The sequence below is a fragment of the Gadus chalcogrammus genome, chromosome 12 (genome assembly GCF_026213295.1).
Source record: "Gadus chalcogrammus isolate NIFS_2021 chromosome 12, NIFS_Gcha_1.0, whole genome shotgun sequence".
Classification (NCBI taxonomy): Eukaryota; Metazoa; Chordata; class Actinopteri; order Gadiformes; family Gadidae; genus Gadus; species Gadus chalcogrammus.
In genome coordinates, this window is record NC_079423.1 from 627,814 (window position 1) to 641,795 (window position 13,982).

The 13,982-nt window shown below is 45.6% G+C and overlaps 1 protein-coding gene across 1 annotated transcript in view; it reads right to left on the reverse strand.

Annotated features, from left to right (window-relative positions):
* The window catches only part of nrl (neural retina leucine zipper), a 4,054-nt gene extending 3,055 nt beyond the window's left edge, over positions 1-999 (reverse strand). Inside the window, exons 1-2 of the mRNA XM_056604106.1 lie at positions 313-999; positions 1-216 (exon numbers count right to left, since the gene is read on the reverse strand). The exon at positions 1-216 is cut by the window's left edge and continues 81 nt beyond it. Coding sequence (XP_056460081.1) covers positions 1-216; positions 313-957 — 861 coding nt within the window. The 5' untranslated portion in view covers positions 958-999. The remainder of the gene's footprint in view (positions 217-312) is intronic.
* Between the last annotated feature and the right edge of the window lie 12,983 nt (positions 1,000-13,982).

Sequence of the window (13,982 nt, forward strand, 5' to 3'; positions counted from 1 at the left end):
ATTGTGTGGATAGTGATGAAGCCGACCCTGAGGGCTGGTCGCTTGCGGGTAGGGTGCCGAGCCTGCCGTGGCACTGGGCATTGAGTTCGGCCCAGAGGAGAGGAAGACGAGTGGGCGATGGCACATGTCTGTCCCCTTTGTGCAAGACATGTCCCCTCCGCTGTCACTGCCCGAGTCCCCCAGGTTACTGCTGGAGCTCTGAGACAGGACCGGGAACTGAAGGTGAGAGAGAGAGCGAGAGGGGGAGAGAGAAAGTTTATAACAGTGAATCATTGGTCTGGTATCCAGGTATAACCCCAGTAATGGCGTCACCTGTGAGTTTACAGCCGCAGCAGCCGAGTTCAGCAGGGCCTCCACTGCATCCTCGCAGCCCAGGAACCCCGGGACCGCTCCCCTCTCCCTGTCCACCCGCTCAGGCCCCGCTCCCAGGCCCCCTAGCAGAGAGCCGGGCCCCATCGTGGCCTCGTTGCCAAACTGCTGCTGCAGTGCGGCCAGCCAAATCAAGTCCTCCAGGGACGCAGGGCCAGGGCCGCCGGGCCCCTGGGGGCACCCGCTGCCGTGGCCAGGGCTTCCCTCCACGTTTCCCTGAGAGCCCGAGCTGATACCCGAGGTGAAGCTGTTGGAGAGGGAGAGGGGGAAGGACATGCAGGAGGAGGACGAGGAGGACACAGAGGAGGCTGCGGAGGGAGGAGGGTGGACGTCGCTGAGCGTGGGGGAGGGGGGTAGGGAGTTGCATGGGCTGGAGCTCAGGCTTGAGTCCTTGGGCACGGGGCCGCCCGGGCAGGGGGATCCTGAGGTATCGCCGGGGAGGCCCGGTTTGGGGTACGCACAATGAGTCGGGGGTAGAGGAGAAGTGTCTGATTTCACCTCAAATTTGAGGAGGTCAAAGTCATTGAGGTACTCCATTGCCAGTGGACTAGGGGGCAGCGAAGGCATGGGAAGAGAAGGCGACGACATGTTTCTGTTGGCTGGGGATATCACAAAGCCTTTCTACGTGGATTTGTTCTTCTACACCCACGCCTGACTCTTGGCTCAGTCCATTGAGGACAGCCACACCGAGGACAGGGAACAGATCTTTTTATAAGAGACGGTAACCTGTAGCTTCTCCTGGTCTTCTTGCTCGCTTCCTTGCTGTCCTGAAGGAAATTTATTAAATAAAAGAGGCGAGGGAAAGGGGAAGAGGAGGGGTGGACAGTGAGTCAATAAAGAGAAAGACAATGTATATGACATAATACTTGACTCTTTGACTCATATTGGTTTTCCTGGCAATCAATCATGATACAAAGATCAGTTTGAGATCCAGGTTACAAGGTAACATAAACTACAAAATGTTACTATCAAGATGTTTATGCCAGACACAACCCAAGTCCATGCCAGACACAAACCAACCATCTGAGACTGGTACAAGGCCTGTAATCCTGTGTATAAATTATAGTAGCCAATCTTCAAAAATTATGCATGACCACTGACTTACATTCACACACATACATACATTCCTAAAGAAAGGATACTGAATTATGCCTTAATTCCTGCTTTGCTTTTTTTATTAACTTTCACTTACCTACACATTTACTGAAATCTCGTCCTAAATACCAATTTCAGACAACAGACAAGTTTAATCAGTTGAAATAGTATGGTTCCAGAAGTTAGGCCTAACTCCAAACTCTTTCCTTTTTCATATATTTCCCTGGATTTGAAAGAGCTGCTATTTATTCTGTACCTGCATTTAATACGATCTTTGTTATTGATATATTCAGAATGAATATGTGTTTGTTTCTTTAATGTCTTTTATCAACTGGCTGAGAGACCTGGTGCCAGAAGCATGTCCCTGTCCCACATGGCAGCCCTCCATCGATTCAGAACTTCAATAAATAAACGTTCAAGTTATTATAGTTATACATACCATTCCCTAGCAAACTTTTACATGAAATAAAGCTGGGAACAACCAAGCGCAATACATGACTAATCAGTCAAACAGATACGGTCATCTAAACTTTCTTCTGTTCTTCTTCTTCTGTAACCCACTATAGGAGCAGAGAGAAACCTAGAACCCTGAGCCAGGGCAATGGGGAGGCCCCACCAGGAGTCAGGCCACTACAGCTGCACATGGTGGAGTCAAACAAACCAAAACCAAAACACAGAAACAAACGTGAGATTAAATGATCTTACCGTGTGTCATAGAGATGAGGATGATTCTGAGTCGTTTTGTTTGTGTTTGATTTTCCCAACACCCACCACCACCACCACCACGGCCACCAAACACACACACACACACAAACAAATGACTGACTGGGTATACTGACACGTTTAGTGAGAGAGAGACAGAGGAAATAGCAGCGGCATTGCGCATGTGAGCATGTGTGTCGCACTCTGTCCCAGATTCTCACAGCCCCCTCTTTCTCTCCTCCCTGATGATAATCCCTGTTTGCAACAATCCTCTACTCTCCCCCCTGACAGTGTGCTACCGTTCCTCTCTCTGTCTCTCTCTATTTCTCTATCTCCCTCCCGCTCTCTTTTTCCTTCCATCTCTCTTCCTCCCCTCATCTCGCCGTCATGTTACATCCTGATGGTATTCATCAATCTATCACAGATCTATCTATTTGCTGATTTATTAATTTAATGATCCTTCTGTCTATATGTCTGTCCGTCCTTCCATCCATCCATCCATCCATCCATCCATCCATCCATCCATCCATCCATCCATCCATCCATCCATCCATCCATCCATCTATCCATCTATCTATCTATCCATCTATCTATCTATCTATCTATCTATCTATCTATCTATCTATCTATCTATCTATCTATCTATCTATCTATCTATCGGTCTATTTATCTGTCTATCTATCTGTCTGTCTATCTGTATGTCTATCTATCTATCGGTCTATTTATCTGTCTATCTATCTGTCTGTCTATCTGTATGTCTATCTGTCTATCTATCAGTCTATCTATCAGACTATATGTCCAACTTCTCTCACAAACAGGCAATAGTGCACACTTTTATATTTGCAAGACCACAGAAACACTCCCCCCAAACACATACACACACAAACACACAGAGCTAATTGTTGTGTGTGCTAGTGTTACAATAAGAAACACACTTGTATGTGTACTTGTATTACTTCAACGGTGCACATATTGACCAATCAGTTTACAGCGTGCCCATCTCTCTAACACTGTTGACAGTGTGTATCTGACACACACTATCTAGGCATCAGTGTCGCTGACATCAACTTTGTTCCTTTGATGAGTAAGACAAAGTGGCATATCTAAGATGTATCGACACAGATGGGCAACATGTTGAGGCTCTTTGTTGCCACATGGTGGACACTGTTGACCACTGCACTGGTGTCTGCACTCGTCAAAGTTCATATTCCTCATTGTATATTTTGACATCTTATAAGCTAATCAGGAACCGTATGCATTCCATACAAAATCAGAAATGTGTTGCCATTTTTGTCATTGCAATATATTTGGAAATGAGCAAGAATTGTATAAATATAGAAAGATTGTCAACTCTCACTTTAAATAATCATCAAAATCAAAATATCATAATCTTAATTGTAGGGTATAATCTATAGTTTTACTGACCAAATAACCAAACACAATTAATAAATCTATCAAGATACATCATCATCTGACACTTCGCTACTTGAAGCTGTCATAGAGGATGTCATCCTTTTGGAAGTACCTACTTGCATCCTACAGGCCACAATTACTTTGCCTACGTTGTTGGAAAGGGAGCGTGGCAGTTAGCCTCGCCGCTAACTGCCACTAAATTCTACACCCTGTGGCAGTAGCTCAGTAGGCAGAGGCGGTTGGCTGGTATCCTCAATGTTGCTGGTTCGATCCCCGGCCCCGGAGTGTCGAGGTTTCCTAGAGCAAGGCACCTAACCCTAACTGCTCCCGACGAGCTGGCTGTCGCCTTGCATGGTTGACTCCGCTGTTGGTGCGTGAATGTGTGTGTGAATGGTGAATGTGAGGCATTATTGTAAAGCGCTTTGAGTGGCCAATAGGTTAGAAAAGCGCCATATAAATGCAGTCCATTTACACCTCAGAATCAGGACCACTTCTTAAACCCTAGCATTGCAGCTAAACTGACATGTGCTAATATGCACGAATGCATGTTAATAAATTAAACAATGCTAATTGCCTTGGGTCTTATGTGAGCATGAATTGTTAATGCCAATGCAAATGATGAAAAAAGCTTGTCATAAAATACTGATCATAAAGACACTGATAAATCAAAATTGACACTTCTATATGGTTAACATTTGATTGTCTTGAGATCAGGAAACACATGGAAAAGATGTCCATATTAGCCCATTCTACAAGGCCTGACCTTGTTTGCTTTTCTTAATAATTAGCAGCTTCCAGATAATAGTTGTTTTCCCCAAGTTCATCCATCAGAGAAATGAACAACAAGAGCTTCCCCGCTAATTCTTGAAAGCTATACTCAATAATCTGAGTGTTTTTCTGCCTGCCTGACATCTTGTTGAGGCATCATAGGGTTCGCATAGGGAGAGAGACTCAAGACATTTCAAAGAGAGGATAGCATTCAATATGGTCTATGTTGGTTTTAGATGATCTCACTTGTAGTGGGGGTCACACATGTAAGGTGGCTCCTCATCCAACAATTCCTCCTCATCCATCGGCTCTTCGGACACCCACGACAAGTCACTGATGACAGTGGCATTATCATCATCATCGTCAACTGTCTGTTCAGGACTAGCGAGGGGAGTGGAGGTTTGTGGGCTGAATGAAGTCTGTGTGCCCACGCTAACCATCTTGGGCTTTAGGTTAACCTGCACAGCTGTGGCAGAGGCAGTAAACATACCCAAACATATGACAATCATGGCAAATCTAAGCGGCTATGTTTTGGTGTAGGCTATGTATTCATTTCATCAATTGGTATGGAAATGTCCTGCTTGCAATGTTTTAGACGTAATATCTACCCCTTAAAATACCAAAGATTTACCGTGAGACCATCGGGGGGGGCTTCAAATAACATTGAGTCCGGGTGTCAGAAGTGGAGGAGGGCCAGGGCTGATCCCCAGTATCGACACTCTCCACAGTGTCTACACTCTCCACGGTCTCCTGCTGTGAGGCGTCTGTCAACATCTTGCGAAAACAAATATAAAAAAGTATTTTAGTATAAAGTATAGTATATATAAGCATATAAAAAAGAAATGCAAGGGTGTAGTGGTGAAATAAGAGGTGGGTAAACTATGAATACTTAGATCAGTGATTCGCAACCAAGGGTAGTGCATTTACTGTATTGGGAAGTGGCTAAACTCTGAAGTGAGAAGTGGAAAAACTCTGTTTCTGTTTCTGAAATTGCCTCCACTAACATCCCTGCTGCGGTCACGGTCAAATATGTGAAAGAGAACCGTAGCAGTCTAGCACTAACACAAAACGCAAACACACTGTTGTGAAGCCGCTTGATGATGACGATCACTGATCCAAACACTAGCCATGAAGCTTTCATGACGATATGGACATTTACTTCAGGGCAATTTTGTTTTGGCTCATATTCGTGAATAACGAAATATGCTCTTCTTATGTCAGACTGATCATGCTTGTAGTGGAGGCTGTGTCAAAGGGAACACGGTATGCAAAATACACACAGAGCTAGCTAACGCGCAGCTTGTAATTAGCAGCTATAGCATGAGGCTTACGCCCCGTGCCCACTATGCGTCCGTTGCGTTATCCCCATTGACTTTAATGGGGACGGACGCGCAATGCATTGTGGATCCGTGCGTTCCGTTGGAGCCTTCGGCTCAGTCAAGAAGTTGAAATATGTTCAACTTTTTCAGCAGCGACGGATCCGTCATCCAATCAGATCGCGTCTGCAAATTTAAGCACTGCGACTCGGGCTCTGACGATACTGGAAAGCGGGAAAGCGGGTCATCTTGCATCGCAACAAGCAGGAAGTAGCGGGAAGAACCCGGCGAAGCGATTAGATTGGCTGACGGATGCCTCTGCAAAGACTACTCCCCCATCAGTCAGCCACGCCTTCCCACATCAGTCGAACGGACGCATGTAGTGGGCACGGGGCGTTACGCCCCGTGCCCACTACATGCGTCCGTTGCGTGATCCCCATTGACTTTAATGGGGACGGACGCGCAATGCATTGTGGATCCGTACGTTCCGTTGGAGCCTTCGGCTCAGTCAAGAAGTTGAAATATGTTCAACTTTTTCGGCAGCGACGGATCCGTCATCCAATCAGATCGCGTCTGCAAATTTAAGCACTGTGACGCGACTCGGGCTCTGACGATACTGGAAAGCGGGAAAGCGGGTCATCTTGCATCGCAACAAGCAGGAAGTAGCGGGAAGAACCCGGCGAAGCGATTAGATTGGCTGACGGATGCCTCTGCAAAGACTACTCCCCCATCAGTCAGCCACGCCTTCCCACATCAGTCAACGGACGCATGTAGTGGGCACGGGGCGTAACGCCCCGTGCATCCGTCAGCCAATCAAATCGCTTCGCCGGGTTCTTCCCGCTACTTCCTGCTTGCTGCGATGCAAGATGACCCGCTTTCCATGCAGTATCGTCAGAGGCCGAGTCGCGTCACAGTGCTTAAATTTGCATACGCGATTGTTACGTCCCCCGCTAGGGGAAGGGGTGGCAACATAAAACCAGATGTCTTTGGTTAACTGGAAGTTGTTTATTTGTTTATTTAGCCCAGAGCATGGGATAAGTTCCCGTGTAGCAATTAACAAGAACCTCGATCAACCAACAAATAACCATTCGAAGACCCAATATGGCAAGCTTCATATCCAAGGCCAGCTGCCGTGAATGTTTAGCTCGCCCGTGCTTTATCCTCCCGGATCCTCGGCCCTCCGATGCAGCAGCCAATCACGTCCGGGGACAGGCACATCAAAATTAACATAATGGTCAACAAATCACACGCGGGGAAAAACACATGATCATTAGCATGAGCATCGACAAACTGAGGATTTTACCCATGAGGGCGGGGTGTCAATCAGCAACCGTACAGTGATCTGATTGGATGACGGATCCGTCGCTGCCAAAAAGTTGAACATTTTTCAACTTTCTGACGGAGCCGAAGGCTCCAACGGAACGGACGGATCCACAATGCATTGCGCGTCCGTCCCCATTAAAGTCAATGGGGATAACGCAACGGACGCATGTAGTGGGCACGGGGCGTCAATGGGGATAACGCAACGGACGCATGTAGTGGGCACGGGGCGTTACGGCCTGATTCCACCGGACGCGTTAAGGCCTCCACACACCGGCGCCGCAGCGCAGCGTCGCGTATTTTACGCGCGTCAAAAGCACGCCCCTAGCACCAACAGGAGGCGGCGCGACGGCCGCGCTGCAGTATAAAATCAGGAAGTCACCTGTCAATCAACCGCAGCAAAGACACGAAACGCAATGGGTGAGTAGCCTATTGTAGCCTACTTTATTTATTTTCCATCTTTTTGGCTGAATAATTTGAAAAATTTATAATCTGCGAAGTGAAAGTATGTTTTCAAGCATCAGATCAACTTAATTTGTAGGGCACTTTATCGTTTTATTTACTGTCATTTCTTATTTATTTTATATTTTGCCATTATTCATCTACTGCATCAACAATCTCAATAACTGCAGGACCTTCTAGCCTTTTTAGTATATAGTGCAGTCACCTTGTTATTGTGTGTATTTATTGTATTGAGCTCCTGGATGGCTTTATTGATCCCCATTGGGACCAATACAGTATATATCTATCTATCCATCTATATAGCCTTAACATAGCCACACATTTACATATATGCAGCCAGTAGTTATCCATTTTAATTGAGCAAGCTCTTTTACATTTTATTGAGGTTTTTTTATTTCAACAGAACAAATAACTGTTGCCAGACAGAGGGGGGCTGCCCTTCTTCTCCTGCAAGGAGCAAGGAGAAGACGAAGGGTTTGGGTGCACCCCATCAATGAACGGAAACAAGAACAGGGGGTATGCCACAATCTGGTCCAGGAGCTCCGTGCAGATCCTGAGAGGCACGCCAATATTTCAATTTGCTACTAAGTGTGCAATGGCAGAACCATATGGTGCAGCCTATATGATGACCTATAATCTAGTTATTATCCCTCTCTGGTATACTCTTTTGCATATATATACTATATATTTTTTATCCCTCGGGATAAATACAGTGATGTTATTGCTGTGCTGGATTCAGTAGCCAGTGTATTTTATTTGAGTGCTCGAGACACTTGATGTTATTTTTCCTTAAATCCAGAGAGACAGTTAATACATGATCTGATACCAGACTCAGAGAGACAGTTAATACATGACAATGCATTTTTGAGCTTTGCCTGTGTTTTCTTTTACTTATCTATTTTATTGTATGAGAATGTTTGAAGCACTTTGAGTCTGCTTCATGTATTAAAAGTGCTATATGAATGAAGTTGCCTTGCCTTAAATAAAAAAATATATATTACAAGTAATCTGGTTTCTACCTACATGGTGTGATTATATGTGACTTGATTTCGTCTATTTCCCATTATGGTTAATGGTTTGGGTACTTACTCCACCATGGTTGATTTCTCACCTGAAGATCCAATCTCCAGAGCTATGGCTCGCCAGGCAATGACCTTTTTGGAGTTGTCTTTGTAATGACGGGAACTTTGGTCATACAATTCGACATATTTTTCCACCTCGACGACCAGTCTCTCATCGTCCATTCTCGTAATTGTTTATCACAAACGAAAGAGGGCGACATCCAGTGGTGAGGGGTAGATATGGAGGTGCCTACGGGCGGCGCGGCAGCGTTCCTCGCCGCGCCGCCCAACTACTCTTCGAGACAATGTTCTATTCCCGAGCGTCGCCGCCCCTGAAAAAGCGCTTTGTAAAAGCTGGTTTGTACATCCCGGGTCCCGTAGGCACCTCCATATCTACCCCTCACCACTGGATGTCGCCCTCTTTCGTTTGTGATAAACAATTACGAGAATGGACGATGAGAGACTGGTCGTCGAGGTGGAAAAATATGTCGAATTGTATGACCAAAGTTCCCGTCATTACAAAGACAACTCCAAAAAGGTCATTGCCTGGCGAGCCATAGCTCTGGAGATTGGATCTTCAGGTGAGAAATCAACAATGGTGGACTAAGTACCCAAACCATTAACCATAATGGGAAATAGACGAAATCAAGTCACATATAATCACACCATGTAGGTAGAAACCAGATTACTTGTAATATATATTTTTTTATTTAAGGCAAGGCAAGTTCATTCATATAGCACTTTTTATACATGAAGCAGACTCAAAGTGCTTCACATAGAAACATTCTCATACAATAAAATAGATAAGTAAAAGGAAACACAGGCAAGCTCAAAAATTCATTGTCATGTATTAACTGTCTCTCTGGTATCAGATCATGTATTAACTGTCTCTCTGGATTTAGGGAAAAATAACATTAAGTGTCTCGAGCACTCAAATAAAATACACTGGCTACTGAATCCAGCACAGCAATAACATCACTGTATTTATCCCGAGGGATAAAAAAAAGTATATATATGCAAAAGAGTATACCAGAGAGGGATAATAACTAGATTATAGGTCATCATATAGGCTGCACCATATGGTTCTGCCATTGCACACTTAGTGGCGAATTGAAATATTGGCGTGCCTCTCAGGATCTGCATGGAGCTCCTGGACCAGATTGTGGCATACCCCCTGTTCTTGTCTCTGTTCATTGATGGGGTGCACCCAAACCCTTCGTCTTCTCCTTGCTCCTTGCAGGAGAAGAAGGGCAGCCCCCCTCTGTCTGGCAACAGTTATTTGTTCTGTTGAAATAAAAAAAACTCAATAAAATGTAAAAGAGCTTGCTCAATTTAAATGGATAACTACTGGCTGCATACATGTAAATGTGTGGCTATGTTAAGGATAGATAGATGGATAGATAGATAGATACTGTATTGGTCCCAATGGGGATCAATAAAGCCATCCAGGAGCTCAATACAATAAATACACACAATAACAATTGGCCTTAAAAGGTGACTGCACTATATACTAAAAAGGCTTAATCGAAGGTCCTGCAGTTATTGAGATTGTTGATGCAGTAGATGAATAATTGCAAAATATAAAATAAATAAGAAATGACAGTAAATAAAACGATAAAGTGCCCTACAAACTAAGTTGATCTGATGCTTGAAAACATACTTTCACTGCGCAGATTAGCCTACATTTTTCCAATTATTCAGCCAAAACGATGGAAAATAAATGAACTAGGCTACAATAGGTTACTCACCCATTGCGTTTCGTGTCTTTGCTGCGGTTGATTGACAGGTGACTTCCTGATTTTATACTGCAGCGCGGCCGTCGCGCCGCCTCCTGTTGGTGCTAGGGGCGTGCTTTTGACACGCGTAAAATACGCGACGCTGCGCTGCGGCGCCGGTGTGTGGAGGCCTTAACGCGTCCGGTGGAATCAGGCCGCCCGTGCCCACTACATGCGTCCGTTGACTGATGTGGGAAGGCGTGGCTGACTGATGGGGGAGTAGTCTTTGCAGAGGCATCCGTCAGCCAATCTAATCGCTTCGCCGGGTTCTTCCCGCTACTTCCTGCTTGTTGCGATGCAAGATGACCCGCTTTCCCGCTTCCAGTATCGTCAGAGCCCGAGTTGCGTCACAGTGCTTAAATTTGCAGACGCGATCTGATTGGATGACGGATCCGTCGCTGCCGAAAAAGTTGAACATGTTTCAACTTCTTGACTGAGCCGAAGGCTCCAACGGAACGTACGGATCCACAATGCATTGCGCGTCCGTCCCCATTAAAGTCAATGGGGATCACGCAACGGACGCATGTAGTGGGCACGGGGCGTAACGCCCCGTGCCCACTATATGCGTCCGTTGACTGATGTGGGAAGGCGTGGCTGACTGATGGGGGAGTAGTCTTTGCAGAGGCATCCGTCAGCCAATCTAATCGCTTCGCCGGGTTCTTCCCGCTACTTCCTGCTTGTTGCGATGCAAGATGACCCGCTTTCCATGCAGTATCGTCAGAGGCCGAGTCGCGTCACAGTGCTTAAATTTGCATACGCGATTGTTACGTCCCCCGCTAGGGGAAGGGGTGGCAACATAAAACCAGATGTCTTTGGTTAACTGGAAGTTGTTTATTTGTTTATTTAGCCCAGATGCATAGGATAAGTTCCCGTGTAGCAATTAACAAGAACCTCGATCAACCAACAAATAACCATTCGAAGACCCAATATGGCAAGCTTCATATCCAAGGCCAGCTGCCGTGGATGTTGAGCTCGCCCGTGCTTTATCCTCCCGGATCCTCGGCCCTCCGATGCAGCAGCCAATCACGTCCGGGGACAGGCACATCAAAATTAACATAATGGTCAACAAATCACACGCGGGGAAAAACACATGATCATTAGCATGAGCATCGACAAACTGAGGATTTTACCCATGAGGGCGGGGTGTCAATCAGCAACCGTACAGCGATCTGATTGGATGACGGATCCGTCGCTGCCAAAAAGTTGAACATTTTTCAACTTTCTGACGGAGCCGAAGGCTCCAACGGAACGTACGGATCCACAATGCATTGCGCGTCCGTCCCCATTAAAGTCAATGGGGATCACGCAACGGACGCATGTAGTGGGCACGGGGCGTTACGCCTCGTGCCCACTGCACCGTCAGTCAACGGACGTGGGAAGGCGTGGCTGACGGATGGGGGAGTAGTCTTTGCAGATGCATCCGTCAGCCAATCAAATCGGTTCGCCGGGTTCTTCCCGCTTCTTCCTGCTTGTTGCGAGGCAAGATGATCCGCTTTCCCGCTTTCCAGTATCGTCAGAGCCCGAGTCGCGTCACAGTGCTTACATTTGCATACGCGATCTGATTGGATGACGGAACCGTTGCTGCCGAAAAAGTTGAACATTTTTCAACTTTCTGACGGTGGCGAACGCTCCAACTCAACGGACGGATCCACAATGCATTGCGCGTCCGTCCCCATTCAAAGTCAATGGGCAACGGACAACTGACGGAGGTAGTGGGCACAGGGCGTTACTGTGGGAGTCTCTCGCTTGCGGCAGACGGTGTCTCTCGACCTCGGGACAGGGCAGGCAGAGTGGTTTGCATGCACAGACGGCACGGCGGTAGGAATTAACTTCGCCGTCCTCCTACTCTTTAAACCAAGTGAGACCATCTTGGCATCCCCTGAGTGGTAATCCTCCTCCTGGAAATGTGCGCTGCATATTCTTGAGTACGCGGTAACAGAGCTAGCTGAAAAATCTGCCCGCCTAACCTTGACAAATTGCACCCAGCTTCGGAGGATCCCTTTGTCCTTGGGGAAGCAATGGACCCTATGTCCACTTTTGCTGGAGTTGTTGCACCCGCCACAAATACAGTAGTAAACCATTTTATCTACTCCCTCCCTCTCTATCTATCTATCTATCTATCTATCTATCTATCTATCTATCTATCTATCTATCTATCTATCTATCTATCTATCTATCTATCTATCTATCTATCTATCTATCTATCTATCTATCTATCTATCTATCTATCTATCTATCTATCTATCTATCTGTCTATCTAACTGTCTGTCTATCTGTATGTCTATCTATCTATCTATCTATCTATCTATCTATCTATCTATCTATCTATCTATCTATCTATCTATCTATCTATCTATCTATCTCTCAGCTATCTATGTTATGTTATGCTATGCTATGCTATCCCTCACTCTCTATCTATGTTATGCTATGCTATCCCTCAAGTATCTATCGATGCTATTTTATGTTATGCTATTCTATCTATCTATCTATCTATCTATCTATCTATCTATCTATCTATCTATCTATCTATCTATCTATCAACCTGGTCTCACAGGAATCCGTGAAATGACGACGGACGAATAACTCGAAATCCGTGGACACATCACTGAAACACGCCGATTACCGTGATGTGGCCACGGAATTCGCTCCAATGCAAGTGAATGACGCTGATGTTCCGTGGCTCACACACGGATCCCCGTTTCAACGAGCGAGTCGACCACGGGGGCTTAACTCAAAACCCGGGGTGGTCTCACTGAAACACTTAAATTGTCCTTGTTGTGTCCGCGGAAGTTGCTCCAATGCAAGTAAATGACAATGATATTCCGTGGCACACATACAGATTCCCGTTTCAATCTGTGTGTGTGCTCCCGTTTCAATCTGTGTGTGTGCCACATTTGACAACAGCGGGGGCTTAACTCAAAAATCCGTCTGACGAAATCACTTCAATTGAAATGACACTGTTATTCCGTGGCTCACACACGGATATCGGCGTGTTTCCGTGATGTGGCCACGGATTTCGAGTAAAGCGTCCGACCGTAGTCATTTCACGGATTCCTGTGAGACCATGTTGCAACCTATATATATATATATATATATATCTAGACTATCTCTATCTATGTATTTACTTATATAATCTGACACTCAGTGGCGAATTTAGCCCTTTGGGGGCTCCAGGCGAACAGTCATTTGGGGGCCCCTGCATCTACCGGTCTAATGTACCTTGTATCGCATAATGAGATACTCCATACAAGGGATGAAAAAAAGTCACTATCCTTCTTGCATGCAAATGTTAATTATCTATTTACAAATTGAGAATAACATACAAAACAATAAGATTAGTTATGTTGACACATTACACTGACTGTTAACCTTATGTAATCATTTACCTGAGGGTTTCCAGTAGCTCACAGCAGCTATCTGCTGTGACCTACTGGAAACCTACTGATAGCTGTTTCCAGCTATCAGTATTTTTCCTGTGCTCTTCAGACCTTTCATGGTTGATTAGATGCATTGCAAGGTTATTCCAGTCTTTAAATCCTTCCTCACTCAGTTTTCCAAAAAGGCAACAACAAAAGCAAAAAATACGGTCTGCACTTTCACTGTAGACTAACCAAGACCTGTTCACCCTCTCACCATTTTTCATTACTATGTAATAGTATGCTTTTGTGAATCTGGGGCCCTTGGGCCAGAGTGCTGGGTCA